Below are 26,483 nucleotides of genomic sequence, written 5' to 3' on the forward strand. Positions count from 1 at the left end.
CCTACATCAAGTATTGATATGTGCTCCCAATAGTAAATATCCCTGTTGAATAGTTTCTACCTCTATTCTCACTTCTTGTTTCACTTAGCAGTATTTCAAAGTGTGAATTCAATGTGTCACATTGAGAATTACAGACAAATTTCCCAGCTGAATATTTAAGATAAGATTTAAGCAAGTATAATTGAGACAAGGGGAAGAAAGCAGAGAAACTTAGAAAAGACCACTCTGGATACAGACTACAAAATTTCACTTTAAAACAAATAATTGAGAAAACATGCAAACACAACAATCATTTCTATTTAAGTTTTATACACCTGGAAAAGGCACATAATATGCAGAAGTCATATTTCCCATATACAAGGCAGAAATGTCTAACTTATTATTAAAATATTCTTAATTAGAGCTAGATGTTGACATTTTTTCACTTGATTATAAATGAAAGAACCCGAGAAATTATAATCTTGTTTAATCCTTTATCCAACCGTAAGCAAGCAAAGTTTGTGTGTGAAGTATTTTCACAACTAGGCTACTTGTATATAGTGGCTGATGATTTCACATTAATTGCCTTAGTATCTCATAATGCAAAGCATGCATCCTTTCAGGGGGTGAAAGGATTTATTCGGTCAGAAGAATACATTAGGTCAGAAGCCCTGGTCGTTTCTCTGCATTCCTTTAAAGGCTATGTGGAGGTCTCCTCTCAGCTCAAAGACAAACACTATTAAATGTCATCAGTGGGAGGCAGACCTAGAAGAGATACCAAGGTTGAATAATAGCACCTTATTATTAAAATACTCTAGATTAGAGTTAGATGCTGAAGGTTTCGTCACTTGGCTATACATTAAAGATGCCAAGAAATTATATTCTTGTTTAATACTTTATGTAAGTGTAAGCAAAGTTTTCCGAAGTATCTTCACAACTGGACTAATGACTACATATTAATTGCCTTAGTATCCCATAATGCCAAGCAAACATCCTTTTAGGTGTGTGTGTGTGTGTGTGTGTGTGTGTGTGAAGCTATGCATTATGGAAGGGCCCATATACCTAGACTGTCTATGACGTTTATTGAGGTTAACTTCCACTAATGATAATCAGTGGGAGCCAAACCCAGAAAAAATAATAATACAAAGCTTCACACACACACACCTAAAAGGATGTTTGCTTGGCATTATGGGATACTAAGGCAATTAATATGAAGTCATTAGTCCAGTTGTGAAGATACTTCGGAAAACTTTGCTTACACTTACATAAAGTATTAAACAAGAATATAATTTTTTGGCATCTTTAATGTATAGCCAAGTGACGAAACCTTCAGCATCTAACTCTAATCTAGAGTATTTTAATAATAAGGTGCTATTATTCAACCTTGGTATCTCTTCTAGGTCTGGCTCCCACTGATGACATTTAATAGTGTTTGTCTTTGAGCTGAGAGGAGACCTCCACATAGCCTTTAAAGGAATGCAGAGAAACGACCAGAGCTTCTGACCTAATGTCCAATCCTCACCTTCTTGTGGTGCACCATGTTGGGTATCTACCTGGATACTGAACGAACGAGGATGAGCTGGCAATTTGGGATTTAGCCGACCAAATTGTATTCTTATTGGCTTAAACCAAAATACAAAATGATGGCACAACATGATAAAATTTCATGCTGGCTGGGGTGTCGGCGAGTTAAACAAGGCCTCCGTTGTTTTTGCCAGGGAACCAGGGCAAACAGCAAACATCAGCTACTGGAACAAATCTGAAAACACACCCCAACTCAACATCACCAGAGTTAAAGATTGGTACTATCAACATAAGAAATCCTGAATGGCAAAGAAATGGAGCTAGCTGAGGAATTAGATAAGTACCAGAGCGACGTAATAGGGGTGATTGAAACAAAAAAGACAAACTGGTGAGAACTTTGTGAGCAATGAATACAAAATGTTATATTCAGGCAATGACAATCAAGGAAAAGGAGTAGCCATAGTATTCAACACTAAATATGAGGCTAATCTTCTTGAATGGCAAGCAGTCTCAAGTAGAGTGATATGGGCAAATATGCGAATGGGAAACTGGACAATGAGACTTATTTGTGATTATGGTCCCAAAGAAGGCTCTACTAAGGTAGAAGTAGGAGAATTTTTTTGAGGATCTAGAGAAAGCTACTGACACAATGAAAATGGAAAAGTTGGTCCTTGTTGGGGATCTGAACAGCAGAATAGGAAATGATTGTCAGACATACAAAAATATTTTGGGAAAATTTGGAGAAAAGAACAAAGCTAATAATAATGGGAAATACCTGTTGGATTTGTGCTCAGGACCTGGACTGGTTATTACTAACACCATGTTCCAACATAAAAATGTTCACAAATTCACATGGAGAGAAGAGGCAAGGAATAAGAAAAGTCTCATTGACTATTGTTGATAGTGATGTTTTCTCCCTGGTGCAGGACACCAGAGTGTACAGAGGATTTGAAATTGGAAGTGATCACTATTTAGTCTTGAGCAGGATAAAATTGAATTTCATATTGAAAAGAATAACATGCAAGAAAGTTTTAAAGCAAATAAAAGTTGAGCAGCTCTGAAATGTGAGCTATAGACTAAAATAAACAAAGATTATTGAAGAAAAAATGAAGGAATTTGAGAACAGGAACCAAACCTTGGAGATTCAGTGACATGCCTTTAAGAAAACCCTGATTGATTCAGCCAGAGAGGCATGTGATGAGGTTGTCTACAAGGATAGAAAAATCAGGACTCCATGGTGGACACAAGAAGTAAAGAGGCAGTGAAGGAAAAGAAGAAATCATATCAAAAGTTCCTGGCAAATAAGTCAGCTTTTGCTCTTAGAGAATACAGAGACAAATGTGAGAAAATGAAACATTGTGTAAAACTAACTGAACAAAAGTTATGGGAGGACTTTGGCAAGAACATAGAAAATAAATATCAAAAAGATGGGAAGATATTCTAGAGTTTGTTGAAGAAGCTTAGAAATGGAGGAAAGAGTGCTGTAAAAGGAGTTAGAGATGATAAAGGTGACATGAAAACAGGAGAAAAAGATATCCTTGAAGTATGGAGTAATTACTTCAAAAAATTGCTAAATGAAATAAGCAGTGATAGCACAGTGGTAAAAAACACTGACCAGGCATACAGTCAGGAATACATATCCATATTTGAAGTAGAAAAAGCCATCAAAGGCTTGAAATGTGGAAAGGCAGCAGGAGTAGATGATATTCGACCAGAAATGCTGAAGTATGGTGGTATAAGAGTCTTACAGTGGCTGCACTGCATAGTTCAGAAAGCCTGGATAGAGGGACGAATTCCCGATGATTGGAGTAGAGTGCTAATAGTGCCCATATAGAAAAAAGGAAAATAAAACTGAATGTGAGAATTACAGACATATTTCTCTACTGAGTGTTCCTGGCAAGATCTATGCAAGTATACTTGAGAAACAGTTGAGAAGAATTGTGGAAGAAAAGCTTGATGAAGAACAAGCTGGATTCAGGCCAAATAGAGGCTGTCAGGATCAGATGTTCACTTTACGACAAATAGTCGAGAAAAGATGGGAATATAACAAAGATCTGTATTTAAGTTTTGTTGTGAATTTGGAAAAGGCATATGACGAGGTGCCATGAGAGAGAAGCTATTCAATATGCTACAGTTATATGGTGTCAATGGAACATTATATCAAGCAATACTTTGTCTTTATTGGAGTTGTAATTCAGCAATTAGAATTGAAGGAAGTACAAGAAGATGGTTTAATGTTAAATCTGGTGTGAGACAAGGATGTACATTACTATATGGATCATATTATGAAAGAAAGTGGTATTAGACCTGATATCAAAATTGGAGATGTTAAAGTCAGCTCTTTACTTTATGCAGACGATGTTATACTTCTTAATAAATCTGCTACAAGTGTGCAAGATTCCCTGACTAAATTGAATAATGTAATAGATATGGTATGAAGGTCAGCATTAAAAGGCAAAGACAATGAAAATAGGTAGAATTGTTGAAAATGTAACTGTGTTGTGAATAGAGAACTTGTGGAACAAGTAAAACATTTCACCTACTTAGGCATGATTTTTTAGTGAAGATGGTAAATTAAATATGAAAATAGACAATAGATTCAACAAAGCTGGTATGGTAGGAAGTCATTTGAATTAATTCATATGGATTAAGAGAGAAATTAGTCGGAACACTAAATTAGCTGTGTACAAGACAGTGTTCAAACCAGTTTTAACTTATGGATCTGAGAGCTGGGTCAGAATTAAAACGCTTGACTGACAACTAGAGACCACAGATATGAGAGTCCTGAGAAAGATTAGAGGCGTGAACAGATGGCATCAATGGCAATATCATATTAAGAAAGAACTAGACATTGTCAGCATCCAGGAATGTGTTAGCAGAGCTGATCTCAGGTGGTATGGTAACAGAATGAGCGATGAAAGATTAGCAAAACAAGCGTTCTCTGCCAGGTTGACAGGAAAACGACCCAGAGGAAGACCAAGATTATGGATAGATTGATACGGTACAAAGCGCCCTAGATGATAGAAATATAAGATCTGATAATGTTGTAGTCTTGACAAGTAACAGACTGATTTGGAGGAAAGTTGTAGATAGATAGTTAGAAATTATGTAAATTTTCATGTAGTACTATCATATCCTGTACATCCCTTGATGGTACATGGCAGGAATTTGATGATGATATCTTTGAGCTTGCTTTGTGATGAGGTTTTGCCTGTCACTGAGAGGAGCCACTGCAGGGTTTCCTGTCCTAGAGTGATTCAGGTGAGCGGAGCATCACTTGAATCACTCAGAATTTTAAGAGAGGTACCCCCCTGCACTTTAACAGTACCTCAATAACGGTTATAGCTGGTCTAGGCAGTGGCCCTTCCCATAGCATATCATTATGCACACCCAAGAAGATGTGTGCGTTGCATTATGCCATACTAAGGCAATTAATGTGAAGTCATTAGCCTCTGTATGCAAGTAGCCTAGTTGTGAAGATATTTCACACACAAGCTTTGTGTGTTTACACTTGGAAAAAGGATAAAACAAGAATATAATTTCTTTTCATTTGGTTATTTCATTTTCAACCTCTTGTTTAAATGGTAACATTTCTGAAGCACACTTATAACAAGTAGCAGGGAAGAATATGACAAATAGGTAATAGAATAAATAAAATAATCTTCTAGCTGTTTTGTTGAAGCTGATGTTCTTTTCTAATACTGAATTTCTATTTTGTGTGGTGTCTTGCTAAAAGAGTGTTTGAGTGCTTTGAGGAGGAGGAGGAGGGGGGGGGGATTTGAAGTCTTTTACCTCCCTTTTCTTTTTGGCTAATCATTTACATTTGAAATGTGTGTACACTGTACTTGCATGAACATATTTATAAAACATTAATTTGCTTTATGATATTGCTGTATCTTTTTTAGGAGAAGATTTTGAAAAAAAAAAAGAAACAAAAATCTGGAAAAATTCCAACAGGAATAATTGTTGGAATTGTGAGACGAAGTTGGAGGCCTTATTGTGGAATATTGCAGTCTTCATCTATTAAAGAGGTAGAGAATTATTTAAATTTTTGTCTTATGAGTTGTATTAATAATTACTCCATGAAATATATATTACACCAGCATTTCTTAACCTTTCTGAGCCCAAGGACCAGTAAAATGCCTAAAACAATTCTATGGGCCACTAAATCATCTAATTTTTTTTTAAATGTATGTGGGAGATTACCAACATTTGGAAAAACTGTGCCTTTTATATCATAATAAATTTAAAAGCATGTTTTGGATACATATGGAAACATAATTAAATTGGAAGTAAATGATTAAAAGTGTATCATCACTGAACAAAGTTTTAATTTTTATTCAACAAATAAAGGTATCTGTTTCCTATTTGCTGTGGGCAAGTGAATGGGTATGTCAGAGCTATCCTGTTGACAACCCCATTCATCTGTCTGCAGCAACTTTTATATGTTATCCCCATTCATCAGCCCACACTCATTAAGCTCACCCCACAACTTTTTTAGCTCTGTTGGTACCATGGGCAGATAAACAGGAATGTCAGCGCCGTCCCGCTGATACCTTCATTCATCTGCCCACAACGATGTTCATCTTTAATCCCCATTCATCTACCCAAAGCAACTTTTATATTTTATGTGTTATCCCCATTCATCTGCATATACTCATGAAGCTAGCCCCACAATAATTTTTATCTTCATGCACTCTCTGATTCGACCTGCGACATGTAAACTGTTCCATTCACTAAGTGCATTGTGAGACAAGGGGAAAATGTTCTTATTTTACTCCATTCATCATAATTCTAAATACATCCATGTATTTAGAATGATGTATCCATGGATTGATGACATCCCTTGTCCTGTCCAAACCATTCCCTGCATATACCTAAAAATTTCACTCCCAAAGCCATTAATGCCCCCCCCTCCCCCCCAATCCATCCATCCACACATTTCTGGCCGATACGAATCATCTTATTTCCCTGACGAGTTTTCCATAACCAGCAAAAAAAATTTAAGACATCCTGTTATGTGAGGTCCTCGATATCTATAAACAGTCTGGTCCACGATGTCAGTCGCAAAGTGTGATCCATGTGGTCCGTTTGGCCAAAATAAGGTTTATTGCAGTTGCACCAAATTTGGTAAATGCTGAGATATTTCAGACTGTTATGTTTCTGTTTGGCCCTACTAAGCTAGGAATGGAGTTTCAGAAAAGGACTGAAAGAAGTCTGGATGTTGTATTTCTTTGGCTAATTTTGATAAAAACAGAACTGATATATGGTAGAGATATGTAGCCTTTTTCACTATTTCTATCTTCAGTATGGTGAGGAGGTGGATTGAAAAGTAACTTATTAACTGTTTGTTTTGAATAACCATTTTGCTGAAAGGTTGTAAGAAGAAATTGAAGTTCTTGGTTGCCGTACATGCTGTACGCATGAGATTTGTACTAATCGTGTTATGATGGTGGTTTTAATTATGACCATCCTGTTTTATCCAGAGGTACAACAGTGGCCATCATAAATCTGGCAGATTCATTAATGGTGTGGTAGTTTTATTTATATCCTACCTGTGTGCTGCTTGTATTCGTTATGTTGTGATGTGTGTGTTTCTGTACAATCCATGACCGTATGAATGTTCTTGTCTGCATGCGACAGATTAGGTGTACTTGGCCGTGTGTTCCCGCAAGCGACCATGCGAGATACGGAACTTCGCGAAACAGGACGCGGGCAGCTATTTCTTCTCACCAGCAGTGCTGAGCCTCACCGTGACGTCACTTTGCGTAACTTTCCTTTTATTCCCGATTTCAGAAACGGATTGAGAATAATCGGAAACTGTAGTTCAAATAAATAATATGATATAATTATGTTGCTACTTACTTTTAATGAGAGGGTTCAGCTTCTCGGCCTTTGCAGAGTTGCTGGATATCTGGCTCACTATTGGTTAACTTCAGTCGAAGAATGGCGCACACACACTAAGATGATTTCTGTATTTTGTTTTTATTTGAAGGAGCGATGAAAATTCTTTCTCACAAAGATAGGTTGTAGAAAACTACATGACGATTTTCAGCGCTTGTTCAGATAATTCGGGAAATTCACTTCTCACTAAAGGTGAGATCCAGAAGCCAAAGCAAGATCATGGAATTGCATTTTAAGGCCACTGTCACTTGAAAGTTCAATTAACTGTTCTTTTTTCAATAATGAAAGGTCGTTCTGGTGACTAAGCCTGAAATAGATCTCGAACCCCCAGAAATTTCTTATAATAGTTATTCGGAAAATATGTTTAAAAATTCGCTTTCAGAGTTTTGAGGGGGTCACAGACCCTTTCCAGAAACTCAGCATCAACAAAAATATAATTTTCCACTAAAAAGAATTCCAATGTTGGAAAAGGTGCAAATTATCTGTCTTTTACATAACTATTGCACAACAGCAGTTTTTTTTTTTTCTTGAATGCCTTTATTTTGTCGTAGGCATCAAGAAAAGTTAAAGAATTTCCCTGAAGGGAGAGATTTTAACAGTCAAGCCTTAATAAAATTAACTAGCTTTACAGCATTGTATAGCACAGTTTTAAATTCTGGTGGCATTCCTTTGGTTGCTAACGCTTCCCTGTGTATGAAACAATGTACCTAATTCATATCCAGAGCTACTTCTTTGACTTTAGAAACAACCCCACTATGCTTGCAAGGGCACAAGCTCCATTCAAACAGAAGCCCATACATTTTTCCCACTGGATCCCTTTGTATATTATATAATTATTGAGAGTGTGAAATATTTCTTCTCCAATTGTTTGTGATGACAAAGTTCTACAAAACAGAATATCGTCATGAATGTTGTTATCATGTGCATATCTTACATAACATATTAACTGCGCATCATTTGTGACATCAGTAGTCTCATCTGTTTGTAACGCATAATAAGGGGTCTTCTTAACTCTTTAGATTAATTGAGATTCTACATCACCTGCTATATCATTAATTCTGCGACCGACAGTGTCATTTGAAAGAGGAATCAAATCAACATCTTTTAGTAACTTGTTGCTAAACATAGTTTTTACCACATGTTTTATTGCTGGAAGTAGTAAATTTTTCCTAATAGAATGAGGTTTCCCTGTTTTTGCTATGTGCAAACTTAAGAGATAGGATGCTTCCGGTGCCTTGCTATTAATCGAACCCATGGCCAAAAGTATATCTTTCCCATGATTTAATGTCCCTAAGCTTCGCTGAAAAAAATTCAGTTAGCTTATTTTTCACATCACAATGTTTAAGTTCTAAATGTCGTCGAAGTTTCGCAGGTTTCATGCACTCGTTTGACAACACTTCATAACACAAAACACATTGAGGTTTCTGTTCACTTTCATCTCCATGCCAAGTAAACCCGAATTCCAAATATGAACTATTATATTTTCTACTGTATTTTTTCTTTGAACTGCTTGTTTCTTCTTATTTAATAGTATTAGATTTTACTCACCGTTACAACACATGTATCACAATTAGGGTTAGCATCACCTGTTTCATTTGCTCTTTTTTTTTTCAAAGTCCTAGTTCTAAGCCACTTTTCCATTATTAAAAAACGTTTCAGAAAAATATATAAATATATAAATACTGGGGTTAATTTATGATGCACTTTGTCCAAGTATCACTTAGCACTTCTGAAGATATACTGACCTTGGTTGAATGAGGGAAACCTTCAATAATAAAAATCAATAAACAACAAGCAAGTGGTTGAAATGTGGATTACACATGTTCACTTCAAATCTGACAAAACAGCAAGGGAAGGCGGAAGCAATAAAACTATATTGTTGTTCACTTCACCCCTCTTAATATTCGTCATTCTGCTCCTAAATTTGTAGTTGCAGAATCACGAATAATAAAAGAGGGATGAAGTGAACAACAATATGGTTTTATTGCTTCCGCCTTTGAACATTCTGATGCTTTTTGTTGGTTTTTTTTAAGTTTTCATCTGATTTCAATAATTTTTACTTACTTATTCAATTTTAATTTGTTTTGTTTGGATAATTAAAAAATATATATTTATTTAATTAATTTAAGTCTGCCTGAGGACCACAGGTTGAGAAACACCGTGTTACACGATAAAAACAGATAAGGAAATGATTGCAGACAGTCAAAAAACTATTTTCCACTAGTATTTTATAACGGTGACATTCTTCATTATCCACCTGAACCTATATCCTTTTCAGCATACACACATATATATATATATATATATATATATATATATATATACACTATAGACATAATTTTGTTTTCATTAACTGTTGTGATGATGAATGTGTCACTATACAAGATTCCATCCTTTCAAATTTGTCGAGTCATATCAATTCAATCATTAAAATCACTCCAAAACTCTTCAATAAATTTTAATAACAAACTAAAAACCAGATTAAATTCCATCAAGCTGGGGAGACATTGTTATTGCCATCTTGAATTGCTTCTGTGAATAAAAAATGATCTCATGATAATGGGGAGGAAAAAAGAGAGAGAGACAGAGAGAAATCATTTCAGATCATTTTGCCATTAAAAAATGGAATTATTTATGGAGGAGAATATTTCATCTACCAGTCTTGAATTCAGCACTAGTTTGCTACTGGCACCGGAACCTAAACATTATGTTCAAATTCACATTGAGCCCTAGCAGTTTCTTATAATTATGTACACTCAATATAGACTGAAATTGTTGGGATTGAATTTTCATTATTTAGTAAAATTTCATTGTTTTCACAAGAACTGTCATGATATCTGTGATACACACCATATATAGCACATTTGTGAAATCCATTTGATCTATTTTTGGATTGTCTTTTTCATACTTTAGGATAGTGAGTCTGTTGCCAGGGTATGACAGAGAAGAATTTAGAAGGAGGGCCATAATCACAAATGACTTTATGTGCAGGTTATGCAGACGGTGTGGTGTGGAGTTTGTGGATGTGTGGAGTGAGTTTGATGGGCAAAAGGATTTGTGCAAGATGGATGGCTTACATTTGAATGGATTTGGTGTGCGAAGACTGGAAAAAGTGTTGCTGAGTGAAATGAGAGTGGATGTGTAAAATCAGGGAAAATAGAACTATTAAGGAGGGGAGGAAGTGGATATGTATACATCAGTGAGGCAGTTGAGTGTAAGAATGTTTATAATGTGCCCGAGCCAGTACGAAGGACAAGAAATCAGAATGGGATAGTTAGTATAATGCATCAAGATAGGGGTGGGACAAATGGACCTCTGCATTTCATGTATACTGATGCCAGGAGTATTAGAAACAAGAAGGAAGAATTTTTGGCATTGGTTGACTCTTCCTGGCCACAGGTTATTGGCATTAGTGAAACATGGCTGACAGAAGATGATATAGTTAGTGGGATAGAATGTGTAGGATATAGTGACAGAGAGAATAAAATGGGGGGGGGAGTGTTATTGATGAACTGCAACCAAGGAGAATAGAAGTTGCATTGCAGGATAGTGAAAGGAGCTCATTTTGGTGTGAGATTGAGACTAACGGAACAAAATATACAGTTGGGTGCTGCTATAGACCAGGTGATGGAATAGATGGTGGAGATAGCATGCATATGCAAATTGATGAAATGAGTGGAAGGAGGGTAATTATTATGGGGGATTTCAACTATGGTAACATTGATTGGAAGGAGGAGAGGACACATGTGAAGAAGGAACTGGATTTTATTCAGTTACTGAGAGATAACTATCTGAGACAGCATGTAATTGAAAATACTAGGGGTTCGAGGGTGCTTGACTTAGTAATAGCATCTGAGAATTTGACTGTAATGAATATGACCATGTTGACACCTATTGGTGATAGTGATCATAGGGTCTTGACCTGGGAGGTGGCTAAATGTGTGAAATTTTCGGTTAAGACAGGGTACATGTGGAATTACCATGCTAGCAAGTATGACAAGTTTAGGAGATTGCTTGGTTCAGTGCGATGGCATGTAAAACTGCAAGGGCTGGATGTTGATATAGCATGGGAAGTGGTCAAGGAGCATTTGCAGGAGGTTATGGCGGACTGTATACCTAGAGTCCGAATAGTAAATCAAGTAGGGGTTAAATGGATGAATAACACCATGAAACTTCAGTTGCAAAAAAAGAAACAACTGTGGAAGGAATTTAAGGAGAAAGGTGACCTGCAGGCACATGAACGGTATAAAGCACAGTCCAGAAGGGTAACGAGTGTGGTGAGAAAGGCAAAAATGGATTATGAAAGGAAATTAGCCATGCAAGCTAAAGAGAATCCCAAACAGTTCTTTCAATATGCTGCTAATAAAAGAAAAACTGTACATGGCAGAATGATTTTAAGGAATGCCGATGGTAGGGAGATTACTGAATTAGTCAATATAGTGGAATTATTGAGTGAGCACTTTGCAAGAGTATATCATCCAGGTGGTGACGTTGAAGGAATGAAGGAACCATTAGTTTATATGGGAATTGAGTGGATGAAGTGAAGGTGAATAGTCTATTACAGAACCTTAATGTGAATACATCTGTGGGATTGGACGGTATATCAGCATGGGTCTTACGTGAAGCGGCTAAAGAATTGTCAGTGCCCTTGACCTTATTGTTTAATCTGAGTCTCGGGTCTGGTTTAGTCCCGAAGGGGTGGAAAGAGGGGGAAAATAGTTCCACTGCATAAAGGAGGATCCAAGACTACAGTTGCAAATTACCGGCTGACTAGAATATCAGAAGTCATTGTCAAGGTCTTGGAGAAAGTAGTCAAGGGTAAAATAATGGATTGATGAAAATGAGATATTGTATGGGGGGACAGCATGGTTTTCTGAAGGGTAGATCATGCCTCAGTAACTTGCTCAGGTTTTATAACACAGTGACGGCTGAACTGGATAAGGGTAATGGGTTTACAGTGATACTGCTCGACCTGGCTAAGGCCTTTGACAGGATACACATGGAAGTCTAATCCGTAAACTGCAACATATGGGAATGGATATAGAGTTGGTGAGGTGGATAGGAGGGTGGTTGATGGAGAGATACCAGAGAGTAGTTTACTCAGGAGTAGAGTCCAAAAGATGACCTGTGACTAGTGGTGAGCCACAGGGTTCTGTTCTTGGACCACTGCTGTTTAATTTGTTCATTAATGATATAGGGAAGGATCTGAAAAGAACATTTCATTTGTTTGCTGATGATGCTAAGTTGGGTAGGGCAATAGTGAATGCAGAAGATGTCAAAATTTTGCAGGATGATTTGAATAGATTGGAGGTATGGGCTAAGAAGAATGGATGTCAATTTAATGTGGCAAAATGTAAGGTTATGCATTTTGGGGTGAAAAGATTAGCAGCAGTATACCACTTTGGTGGAACTGTACTCCAGGAGATTGATGAGGCCAGGGACTTGGGAGTGTTGGTGGATAGGGAGTTGGCAAAAGTGGCTAAATCAGCTCATCAAATCACTTGGATGCTGAAGAATACTTTTACGAGATAAGCAAGTTATTGTCCCTGTGTATCCAGCCTTGATAAGACCCCATCTTGATTACTGTGCCCAGATATGGTCACTTAGGTGTCTTCTTGATGGGGAGGAGGTGGAGAGGATCCAGAGACGAGTGACCAAGATGATAGCAGGTCTATGGAATGAACCTTATGAAAACAGGTTGAAGATTTGTGGGTTGCAGAAATTGGTTGATAGGTGGAAAAGGGGAGATATGATTGAGACATTAAAATTGCTGAAGGGTTTCTATAGGATTAATTCAGAGAATATTTTTGAGAACAGGACTGGTGGTGGGAGGACTAGAGGACATCCATGGAAGCTGGGCAAGAGTGTGGTTAGTAAGAGTGTTAGAGCTGGGTTTTTTACTTTCAGAGTGGTGAATGAGTGGAATAAGCTGCCAGAGTCTGTTGTGAGCGCTATGACAGTGAATGAGTTCAAGCCAAAGTATGATTAGATACTGTGTGAATGTCGAATAGTTGTGATGGACATGATGTTTAGTACATCCCTCGATGAGTCTAAGGACTCCTCGGAGTCGCCCGTAATAATAATAATACTCATAAGAATTCTTTCAGTGATACATTTGGTGCATGTATCTGATTCATAAGACTAAAAACAATAATCTAGCCAATGAAGTGTAACATAGAAATTGCAAACATCATGCTACTACATAAAGATGAGAATGGTTGTGTGAATTGCTCTGTGAGGACCAAATCCAAAATAAAACTCCAGTTGAAATATTTGGAAGATTTATCAATAAAAAAATTATTACTGTTATTATTGAACAGACCAATTTGTATGCTATGCAGAACAATAATCATATATTTCAAGTAACTGAAGAAGACATCAAGGTATTTATCGCAATTCTACTTTTGAGTGGATACCACAAGTTGCCAAGAGAGCGTCACTATTGGTGTTTAGATGAGGATCTCCTGGTTCCCCCAGTGGCCAACAGTATGTCAAGGAACCGTTTTCAAGAAATCAAGAAATATCTACATTTGGCCGATAAATCACAAATAGATAAAAACGATAAAATGATGTATAAAATAAGACCTCTAATGGATAAACTAAATAAAAAATTTCAACAGTTTGGCATATTCAACAAACGTCTCTCAATCGATGAAGCCATGATCAAGTATTTTGGCCATCACTCTGCTAAGCAGTTTGTTAATTTTGATACCTGATCTGCCCGTTGTACTCATACGAGTACACATATATATATTTTTTAATTATGCTTCCTTTTTTTTTAACTGTCAGTATAGTGTAGTATTTTGATATGTTTTCAACTAAATAATATGAAAAAAAATTGCCTTTTTAAAAAAAAAAATTCTTGGGATCAGATGGATTAAAGCAGATCTCAAAGATTTTTTCAGAAACTTGCACTTTTCCATATGCAATCTGTTTTCTCCTCTCCTCTTGACTTTTCGTGATCATTGTTGTTCAAGGCAAGTCAAAATTTAAAGGGACATGGAATTTGAGTCATATATTCTTTGCTATGTATTCTATATTCTATCCACTTCTCAGTAAATTTGGCCTTAGCATGCCTCTATGTATTACTACTTGAACTTCCACCCAGGCAGTCTTGGCAGAATATAAAGCAAAATTACTTGGTGATGTCCACATGGTTAGCCTAGTGGCTGTGCACTTCGCAACCATATCCCTGAGGAAGGAGTGTCCTAGGTTCGATTCCCGTCGGTGACGTGAGGAACTGATGGATCTTCATCAACCATAGCCAAGTTAGCCGGTCTTGAACGTGGACAGTAGGGTTTTTTCCTCAGTTTATCCTGGGGTTTTTCATCCCGCAAAATTGGGGCGTAAGGCTGACCACCTTATCCTGTGAACAGTTTGAAGTCCAATGATTAATAAACCCTCGACACCACAAGGTAAAAGAGGGTAAAAGGAAGATGAGATTACTTGGTGATCTAGAAGCTTCCTGAAGTGTTTAAGTTCAGTCCAGTATACTATCTACCATCTGGTCTGTAGAATAATCATTTTTTACTGTTGAGACAGAAATTTGGAGAAGTAAACCAAGACTGCCCTAACGTTGTTTTTGGTTATTTCAAGCTTTCATTAAGCAAGGTGGATATATACTAGACATTTAAACTTACCCAATAAACAGATGTAATAGAGAAAGTGCTTTAGTGATGACATGAATAACAAAAATAATAAAAAAGTCCAGTTGATCTTTCATGCTTAGCAATATAAATGTTTAAATGCCAAACTAATATTCTTTTTTTTTTTGGTTTATAGTACACCTTGTCTTTTCAGACCTGATTTGTCATCAGTATTTCTTGATTATATGTTAAAGTTATTAGTTATTTTGAGTGAAACCCAAAATCTCTGCCACACTGTTGATCTTAACCATCCAAACTACACCTTATATGATACCTTCTCCCACAAGGTTGGTAATTGTACTTTTCTGCAATCCAACATTCCTTGCCAGAGAATGCCTATCTTGAATCTCCCCTTTTTGATTCTGTAGCTTAAGATTTCCTTTCCTCATCATGTCTCATTCATCTGTTGTCTTTACCATTTGTATGTCATCTTTTGGATCATTTACATATTTATATATGTTTTGTTCATTTTTTTAAGATAAGCTGAATTTTTAATAACATGTAATATATATATATGTGTGTGTATATATATATAAATTTTTGATTTTTTTAGGCAACTCGACATTTGTTTGTGCCTTCAGAACGCAAGATTCCTAAGATACGAATTGAAACAAGACAAGCAGAAAGTCTTCTCAACCAAAGAATCATTGTTTCCATTGATAGTTGGCCTCGTGACTCAAGATATCCTAATGTAAATTTCACAGCTATTAAGCCATAAAATTTGTCTAAATTAACCTTTCTGAAAACTAAAGATAATACATAACAAAATAGCTATGTGTGTGTATCTACTAGAATTTCAGTAAGTCAACTCCTTACAGTAAATAGAGTTTGCTGTAATGACCAAGTTCACTGTTTGCTATATACTGTAAAAATATTTTTATTTATTTGTTTTTTGTTAGACATGCAGAGGGATATCTCTTTTTGTAATAGATAATTATGATAAGTTATTTTGTTCATACTTTCATAATGTAAAGCATGGAGACCTAAATTTATTCTAATTTTCTTCATTCCGCTTCTACATAATTTATGAAGTTCCATCTCTGCTTGTTAATTAACTAGAGTAATAAAGTAAATTGTTTGCACGATTAGCCTAGTGGCTGTGCACTTTGTAACCATATGCCTGGGGAAGGGAATCAAACCTAGTGTCCTAGGTTCGATTCCCTTCGGTGACGTGAGGATCTGAAGGATCTTCCTCAGCCATAGCCAAGTTAGCTGGTCTGGACAGTAGGGTTTTTCATCCAGCAAAGCAGGCAAACCGACCTTGAGAACTCAGCACTACAGACATAGGATACTCCGGTGCGTAGGGCTTGACCACCTTATCCTGTGAACGGTTTGAGATCCGATGATTAATAAACCCTTGACACCACAAGGTAAAAGAGGGAAAAAGGAAGATGAGATGAGATAAAGTAAATTGATAGCCTATAGTTTTATAATAGTGAAACATGGATGCTGTAAAAAGTTTAGCAGAGCTGTGTCCAAAAGTTTGAGATATAAGCCAAAAACTGCATAGCATGGATAAGTTTCCAAGGGTAGAACAGTATTTTGAGTACAGAACATAATGTTGCTGCCTACCCATTTGTTTAGGAAATAACAGTGACTATAAAAGTAAATATTTCATTTTCATTATGGGAATTTACACAGTAGCATAAATTTGTATATCAGAAACCAATTCATTATATACAATGAATGTTTGTTTGTGATAGAGACAAAGTATGGTAAGCATGAAGTTGTTGTTTAATTAATTTATGTTATTTAATGGAATGAAAATAATTAAATGACTGTTTAATTCCTCCAGTACATAAAGACATCTCTTGAGATATAACATAAATTATACACAAACTGGCACTTATCCCATGCCAGGAAGCAAAGCACATATTCAACCTATTCCAAAAAAAATAAATAAAATAAAAAGAGAGAGAGACATTAACAGTCAATTTCACTATCTTCAGGCCTACTAGTTAATCATCAACCACTAGTATGGATTCTGCCAATCTAGATCCACAGCTAACTTCTTAGGCTCATCACCCACTGGTGATGAGCCTAAGAGATTCATGATATCCGCTATGGAAAGACTTGGAGATAACATGTTGTTGCTCTTGACATTTCCAGAGCAATTGGTTGTGTCTGGCTTCGAGGGCCTGCTCAGTAATACCTTTCAGTTTACCTGCCATCCTCTGCAATTGGATAACAAGTTTTCTCTATAGGTGTTCTTTTTTTTACATATTGTTTCTCTTATGTGCAAAACAGGAGTTTAGCAGAACTCAAGATTCCTAGAATCTACTCTACAACTATGTCTGGTGGAGACAGACAGTTCTAGAGTAGGTTCCCTCCCTTGATGAGTCTTTAAGACTCTTTGGAGGTGTCACAAAATAATAATAATATACAATAGCTTACTCTCATTCACCACTCATACTCATTCAACAAACCATGCAGTGCTCAGACATTCCAAGCTTAAAGATCATCTGCAATTAGTGCCTTAAACACTGGACAATCTGGTCACCTTCAGTTCCACTAAATCACAGTCTTGCCTTTTCTCTTGCAAAAAAGATCTCAGCTTATATACCCTTACTTTCAGTGACACATAAATCACTAGACTGGATCAGAACTCCCTCAGAAGTCTGGAGGTAAATGTGGCAGTCCTTGGACTGATACATTTACCTCCATCCAGACTTCTGACATAAATACATCACATGAATAGCTTCCTCTCCTTTTTTTTTTTTTTTTAAATTATTTTCTGTTCTATATGCTATTTTTAGTTATCCCAAATCCATCCTTTCTTAGAATACTGTTTGTATGTTTGGAATGGTGCACTTAATCCCACAATTCAGTTTGGTTATTGATATGTATATAAAAAGCAAATACAAAATAAAGTAGAACTGAATAGACTTAGCTTAGAGTACCAGTTAGGTAGAACACTGTGGACACTTATAGAAAGGAGAGTACATTTTTACTTTCTTTCTTGTGCTTACTGTCCTGTCATATGCACTCCACTCTTAATAAATATCTTCCCTCAACTCTAAGTGGTTTAACTCTTAACAGCCAAATAAAAAGAACACATCTGAAACTCTAAGCTACAAATCCAACTTGCACACAGATTCGTATCCCTGGATATCACATGCATTTTATCTTCTAAATTAACCTATCAAACTCATTGAGAGATTTGAGTCTTCAGACACCTTTATAACCAAAAGAAAAATTTACAAAAAAAGAACACAAATATATACCACAAAATCACTATAACTTAACTATGCAAATGCAAATAAATACATCAGATCACAACATAAAAACAGCTTATCTACTTGGCTTCCTTTCAATGATATAAGGCAATAGTCATTATCTTTTATGGACAGAGCTTCTGAAATTTCAGTCTTGCAGCAGAATTTTTATTCCTTGGATTCATACAAATGGAAAAACTAACATAAAAACTGCTTTCTATATAACAGCAACATAAGTCAATTAAATTCTTCCTTCATTCGAATCATGAACACTGAATACAGTATATCTTATTTTCATCCAATTCAGTTAAACTGATGGAAATTTTATTGCTCTCCAGTTCATACAGAAATGGGTCCAGTAAAGTTTGTAAGTCATAACATTGTTTTATTTAGGATTTCCAGTCTGAAGAGTGATTTGAAGTTGTTGATATGATTTTAATTATTTCTTTGCTGTTGATATTATTTTGTTAGTCGATTCACTTTTTGTGTGAAAGTTACAGCATATCTCAGTGAATAAATTACTAAAATAATATCAGCAGTAAAGAAATAATTAAAACTATATCAACAACTTCAAATCACTCTTCAGACTGGGAATTCTAAATAAAACAATGTCATGACAACTTTATGGACTCATTTCTGTATGAACTGGAGAGCAATAAAGTTTCCTTCAGTTTTAATTGCATAAATCCTATGTGGGTTAATAACTACAATGAACCTATCTTACATTTAACTTTTATTTGGTCTTCATGTAGTGAAAACAGAGAAAACTCCATAATTCCTCTTCTACTGTTTTTTCATTCCACCAAACAGCTGAATGCTTAGTGATATCCATTCTTTTCACTATTGCACATGGTTGGAAATACCTTATTTACTTGAACATAACTTGCCCTTGTGTATATCTCACACCCTGATTTTACTTTATGAAAAAAGAAGTTAAAAAAGTTTTGCATATGCCTCGCACATGAAAAAAGTTTAGAACTTTAAGAAATAGATAATGATGTTGTTATGACAGTTTCAGATATTTTGGAATTCTCTTGAAGAGAATCAGCATTTCAACTTAACAATTGTCGACTTGCCTTTGTCATTGAGTCGTGTGATCTTTTGTTAATACCACACCAATCATATCCATAGAGATGGAAGCAACCATAGAGGAAATGTGGGAGTGAGAGCATTGACTTCTACTTGATCTTGGATTGCAGGGGTAGAGCAGTGAATGAGGTGAGGTTTAGGTTCTACACTGAGTGGATGGCAGCCACTGACTATATCTTGACTCCGGCAAGGATCTGTTGTGCTACTGGATTTTGAGAGCTTGGGACATGATTTTACCAGAAATAATTGCCAAGAGTTTTTTTTTAAAAACCGGCATCTGTAATGCCCTGGATGGGAGAGAAGATAGCTATTTGAGTAGATGACTGTTTGTTTTAATATAATTACAGAAGCATTGTCGCTAAAGATTCAATATATCACGTGATGAAGGTGAGCAGTCAATCATGTAAATAGCGTTGATAAATAAAATTTAAATGCATTCATTTTATAAATTTGGTTTCATTTTATAAATTTATTATAATTTATAATGTGAGCAATTATAAATTATAATAAATACTGAAGATTTATTAATCTAAGGAATTATCAATGTTGATTTAGTTTTTTTTTTTTTTTTTTTTTTTTTTTTTTTTTTTTTTTTTTTTTCTGAAAAACGTTAGTTTCTGAAAATCCCCACATATATCTTGCACCACGATTTTTTAACTTTAATTTTGGGGAAAAAAGTGAATTATATTCCAGTAAATACAATGCAATATCTGCTCCAATCAGTCATTATGCACTGCCATTTCTGGTTTCAATATAGGTTGTTCTTGAAACAACAATGAAGTTGCATTTCACACTGGAGGAACGAGCAGAATTCATGAAGTCTTGCTTAGATATAAATAAATTTATATCTAAGCAAAACTTCAGTAACAAAGATAAAAATAACATCTCAAAATCTTGCTTTCCGAAATAAACATATTATTAACTTCTTAACTGTAATTTCATTTTTTTTTATTTTTGATTTGTGGGATACCTGAATGTTAATATAGATATCCTACTCTTAGTTTAGTGTAAATGTTTTATGGATTGCATAAGAATTAAAAGTTTCCTTTCTCATAATCATATTTATTTAAATTTGGTTTTAAGGGCAACTACAGATTCTAGAAAAGCCTTTCACATTTAAACTTGCTTCCATTGGGTGGTGTCCAAGCATGGTCTGGTGGATCTGTTCATAATTGTGATAGTGAGTGGATTTCGGTCTTCCAAATGGATGTTAGACAACTTTCCAATCCCTATAGTAGGCTAACTTTCAGGAACTGAGAGAGAAAGAAAGGAGTCTTTCTTTAGAGAGTTGAGAAGGATAGCCAGTTTCAAATGTAGGTTTGAAAACAATATAGAGATTGTGTTCTAATGTAGGGGATGGTGATAACAATGCTTTGAGAGGATCTTGGATAAAGACAAAGTAGGGAGTATGTATTTTGTTGATTCTGTTGAAATTATAGCCACCAGATAGCATGTGATATGATAAAGTTCAGCAGTGAGGAATGTAAGGGTGATGGGAAAGGTAGTAAATACATCTGCCATATCTCTGTAGGTTTTTCTGTGTACTGTAAAAGAACGATCACCTTTAGGAAGATGTTATTAAGTTAAAGTGTCTAGACAAGCCAGACTATTGTTATTCTCTTCCATTGTGAAATGGACTTCGGTTTTAGTTGTTGAAGTGGAAGAGGAATGTGTCTGGGCTATGAGACCAAATTGAGAACATATGAATAAATTTAAGCCACATAGAGAGAGAGAAGTAATGTCAAAATTGATCATAGTATCTGCATTGCTTAAAATTAAATTTTCACAAGACCAGCAAGGGAAATAAACGATTTTGTTAAATATGCTCTCTTGACAGATCCTACCTTCCCTTTTGTGTTAAGCTCATTTGCCTGTCACGGCTAGATAGAAGACTTAAAAACATATATATTTAAGTTATTGATATATGTTCTCAATTTGGCCTCATATCCCAGACACATAAGTTGTATTCCTCCACCTCAGCAGTCTACACCCAAGAATCCACCCATGAAAAAAAGAGAATAACAATAGACATTTCTTTTATAGTATACAGATTTATACAGTGAACCTACAAGCACACTGACAGTTACATTCACAAACTTTTCCATTGCCCATTCCAACTAGGCATCCATAATACTAAACCATATACAGCACCCAAATGATCTAACAGCTACAATTCCAACAGATTAATTCTGGTAGAAAGACTTATACATTGGCTGTTCATAACTATTATTTTTGAGGCAATTACGATGTATACTGAGTATTAATTACAATAATTTTAATTAATACTTCCAATATTTCATCATCATCAAATTCCTGATATATATACCCTCAAGGGGTGTACAGGATATGATAGTACTACATCATATCCTGTAATGATGAACAATTACATCATTACTAACTTCTTATCTACAATTTTCATCCAAATCAGTCTGTTACCTGTCAAGACTCCAACATTATCAGATCTTATATTTCTATCTTCTAAGGCACTTTTTACTATATCAATCCACCTGTATCTTGATCTTCATCTGGGTCGTTTACCTGCCAACCTGTTAGAGAACACTTGTTTTGTTAATCCTTCCTCTCCCATTCTGTTTAATTAACCATACCAGCTGAGATTAGCTCTGCTAATGCATTTCTGGATGCTGACAATGTCAAGTTCTTTCCTAATATCCTTGTTTTTAATATGGTATTACCATTGATGCCATCTTTTCATGCCTCTAATCTTTCTCAGGATTCTCATATCTGCGGTCTCTAGTCTTTGATCAAGTGCTTTTCTTCTGACCCAGCTCTCAGATTCATAAGTTAAAATTGGCTTGAATACTGTCTTGTATACAGCTAATTTAGTGTTTTGACTAATTTCTCTCTTATTCCAGAAAGATTTATTCAGTTGACTTCCTACCATACCAACTTTGTTGATTCTGTTCTCTATTTCCATATTTAATTTACTATCTTCACTAAAAATTGTGCCTAAGTAGCTGAAATGTTTTACTTGTTCTATAGGTTCTCCATTCACAATACAGTTGATACTTTAAATGTTTCTGCCTATTTTCATTGTCTTTGTCTTTTTAATGCTGACCTTCAGTGGCATACACAGAGGGGGGGGGGGGAAGGGACCCAGGCACCACCCAAAGAAAAGGAAAAAACACTAGAAAGCTTTCCAAAAATCTTTTCCTAATTAAAATTCTTTTTTTTTTTTTTTTTTATGCTGTGTCATGTCTTCTATTTCTATACTACTTGTGAATTAGCGATCACTGCAGATGTTCAGTCATAGGTCGTATGACTGAACATCTGCAGTGATCGATACTCAACTTGGCTCCCCCCCCAAGGTTAAATCCTGAGTGCACCACTGCTGCCCTTCATACCATATCTATTACAACAGTTATTCAATTTAGTCAGGGAATCTTGCAAACTTGTAGCAGATTTATTTAGAAGTATAACATTGTCCGCATAAAGCAAAGAGCTGACATTAACATCTCCAATTCTGATATCATGTTTAATACCACTTTCCTTCATAATGTGATCCATATAGATAATGAATAACAGAGGGAATAATGTACATCTTTGTCTCACACCAGATTTAACATTAAATCATCTTCTTGTACTTCCTTCAATTCTAACTGCTGACTTACAACTCAAATAAAGACTAAGTATTGCCTGATATAATGCCCCATTGACACTATATAATTGTAGCGTATTGAATAGCTTCTCTCTTGGCACCTTGTCATATGCCTTTTCCAGATCGAAAATACTTAAATACAGATCTTTGTTATATTCCCATGCTTTCTCGACTATTTGTCGTAAAGTGAAGATCTGATCCTGACAGCCTCTATTTAGCCTGAATCCAGATTGTTATTCACCAAGCTTTTCTTCCACAATTCTTCTCAACCGTTTCTCAAGAGTACTTGCATAGATCTTGCCAGGAACACTAAGTAGGGAAATACCTCTGTAATTCTCACATTCAGTTTTATTTCCCTTTTTATATATGGGTACTATTAGAGCTCTACTCCAATCATCGGGAATTCGTCCCTCTGTCCAGGCCTTCTGAACTATGCAGTGCAGCCACTGTAAGACTGTTATACCTCCATATTGAGCATTTCTGGTCGAATATCATCTACTCCTGCTATCTTTTCCACATTTCAGGCTTTTGATGGCTTTATGGATATGTATTCCTGACTGCATTAAGTCAGAGTTTTTTACCACTGTGCTGTCATACTGCTTGTTTCATTTAGCAATTTTTCAAAGTAATTACTCCATACTTCAACAGTATCTTTTTCTCCTGTTTTCATATCACCTTTATCATCTCTAATTCCTTTTACAGCACTCTTTCCTCCATTTCTGAGCTTCTTCAACAACCTCCAGAATATCTTGACACCTTGATATTAATTTTCTATACTCTTACCAAAGTACTCCCGTGACTTTTGCTTTGCAAATTTTACACAGTGTTTAGCTTTCTTACATATATAATAGAAAGCATATCAAAAGTTCCTGACTTATTTGCCACAAACTTTTGATATGCTTTCTTCTTTTCTTTCAGTGCCTCTTTAACTTCCTGTGTCCACCATGAAATTCTGATTTTTTTCTATCCTTACAGACATCCTCACCAAATGCCTCTCTGGCTGAATCAATCAGTGTTTTCTTCAGGGCTTGCCACTGAATCTCCAAGGTTTGGTTCCTGTTCTCAAAGTCCTTCATTTTTTCTTCAATCATGTTTGTGTATTTTAGTCTACACTTCACATCTGAGAGCTGCTCAACTTTTATTTACTTTAATCTAACAGATAAGCTTAGGTGTTGATGGTTATTCATGACTTAAGTTTTTAACAGTATTAACAACACCAAACAATTTAATCAAAAGATGCTTAATTAACTGCTTATATTTTCTTGAATTTCAAATCGGCATCATCATCAGAGCACAGCACACTTGTACACGCGACAATGAGTAAGTAAAATAATAAAATTGCAGTGTACAAAAGATCTAAAGTCCTATTTATGGTGCCCTCTAATGTTGAAAAAATAAATAAATCATTACAGCGATGTGGGAGTTGCTCTTAGGATGACAGTCTCCCAAATTTTTGGCAAATTAATGCAACCATACTTGTTCAGGTTAGGAGAATTCTTCAGAGCCATTGCTGACTCTCAAAAAATAATCTTTCAGATCCGTAGCAACTCCTAAATAGCACATTTTTATTCTTCCATTTAATCCTGTGCAAAGATGTATCCAAAGTGTTGTCTGCCAGTCTTGACTTGCCATAGTAAATATTAGTGAATGTATTTTTTATGTTCTTCCAGGCAGATGTGAACTGATCTTCCTGTTTGTCCATAGTAGATCAGATCACACTCACAGGGAACTTCATACTCTCCTGAAGGGTGAAATTTATCCTTAGGCGAGTAGATCAGAGTTGCTAGTTTTACAAGCGGTTTGAAAGTGGTGCGAAGGCCATGTTTCATCAGTACTTTGGCTATCTTTTCTGACGTACTGATGAAACATGGCCTTCACACCACTTTCAAACCGCTTGTAAAACTAGCAACTCTGATCTACTCGCCTAAGGATAAACTTCACCCTTTAGCACACCCAGGAGTGTATGAAGTTCCCTGTGACTGTGATTTGGCCTACTATGGAGAAACAGGAAGATCAGTTAATATCTGCCTGGAAGAACATAAAAAATACATTTCTTACTATTACTATGGCAAGTCAAGACTGACAGACCACAATTTGGACACCCCTTTCACACAGGATTAGATAGAAGAAAACGAAGTCGGTACAGATCTGAAAGATTATTTTTTTGAGTCAGCAATGGCTTTGAAGAATTTTCCTAACCTGAACAAGTATGGTTGCATTAATTTGCCAAAAATTTCGGAGACTGTTATGCTAAGAGCTGTAATGATTTGTTTTTTTTTTTCAACATTAGAGGACACCATAAATAGGACATTAGATCTTTTGTACACTGCAATTTTATTGTTTCACTTACTCACTGTCGCGTGTACAAGTGTGTTGTGCTCTGATGATGCTGATTTGAAATTCAGTGAAATATAAGCAGTTAATTAAACATCTTTTGATTAAATTGTTTCGTTTTATTCACTTTAAAACTTTCTTACATGTTCTTCTTTCAATATGAAATTCAGTTTTATCCTGCTCAAGACTAAATAGTGATCACTTCCAATTTCAAATCCTCTGTATACTCTGGTGTCCTGCACTAGGGAGAAAACATCACTATCAACAATAGCATAGTCAATGAGACTTTTCTTATTCCTTGCCTCTTCTCTCCATGTGAATTTGTGCATATTTTTATGTTGGAACATTGTGTTAGCAATAACCAGTCCATGCCCTGAGCAGAAATCCAACAGGTATTTGCCATAATTATTAGCTTTGCTCTTTTCTCTAAATTTTTCCCAATATATTTTTGTTTGTCTGACAATCATTTCTTACTCTATTTAGATCCCCAACAAGGACCAACTTTTCCTTTTTTATTGTGTCAGTTACTTTCTCTAAAGCCTCAAAAAATTCCTCCACTGCTACCTTAGTAGAACCTTCTGTGGGACCATACCATAGGCACAAATAAGTCTCATTGTCCAGTTTCCCATTCTCATATTTGCCCACATCACTCTACTTGAGACTGCCTGTCATTCAAGAAGATTAGCCTCTTATATAGTATTGAATACTATTTCTACTCCTTCTTTTCCTAGATTGTCATTGCCTGAATATAGCATTTTGTATTTATTACTCAGAAAGATCTCACCAGTTTTTGCCTTTTTTGTTTCTGTCACCCCTATTATGTTGATCTGATACTTATCCAATTCCTCATCTAGCTCCATTTCTTTCCATTGAGGCATCTTATGTTGATAGTACCGATCTTGAACTCTGGTGATGTTGAGTTGGGGTGGGTTTTAGGACTTGTTCCAGTAGCTGACTTTTTGCTGTTTGTCCTGGTTCCCTGGCGAAAACAACGGGGCTTTGTTTAGCCAGGTGATGTCCCAGCTGGCATTGAATTCTGTCATGTTGTGCCATCATTCTACATTTTGGTTTAACCCAATAAAAATACAATTTGGTTGGCTAAATCCCAAATTGCCAGCCCATCCTCGTTCGTTCAGTATCCAGGTAGATACCTAACAGGGTGCACCACGAGAAGGT

At 35.8% G+C, this 26,483-nt stretch overlaps 1 protein-coding gene across 2 annotated transcripts in view; it reads left to right on the top strand.

Moving 5' to 3' along the window:
- The window catches only part of Dis3 (exosome complex exonuclease RRP44-like protein Dis3), a 310,868-nt gene that overhangs the window by 117,795 nt on the left and 166,590 nt on the right, over positions 1–26,483 (top strand). For both annotated transcript variants that reach the window (XM_090392656.1, XM_090392657.1), the window contains exons 7-8: positions 5,409–5,534; positions 15,607–15,744. In XM_090392656.1, the coding sequence (XP_090248782.1) occupies positions 5,409–5,534; positions 15,607–15,744 (264 nt within the window). The remainder of the gene's footprint in view (positions 1–5,408; positions 5,535–15,606; positions 15,745–26,483) is intronic.

The sequence above is a fragment of the Typopeltis vanoorti genome, chromosome 5 (genome assembly GCF_054136105.1).
Source record: "Typopeltis vanoorti isolate ZY-2024b chromosome 5, IOZ_Tvanoo_1.0, whole genome shotgun sequence".
Classification (NCBI taxonomy): domain Eukaryota; kingdom Metazoa; phylum Arthropoda; class Arachnida; order Uropygi; family Thelyphonidae; genus Typopeltis; species Typopeltis vanoorti.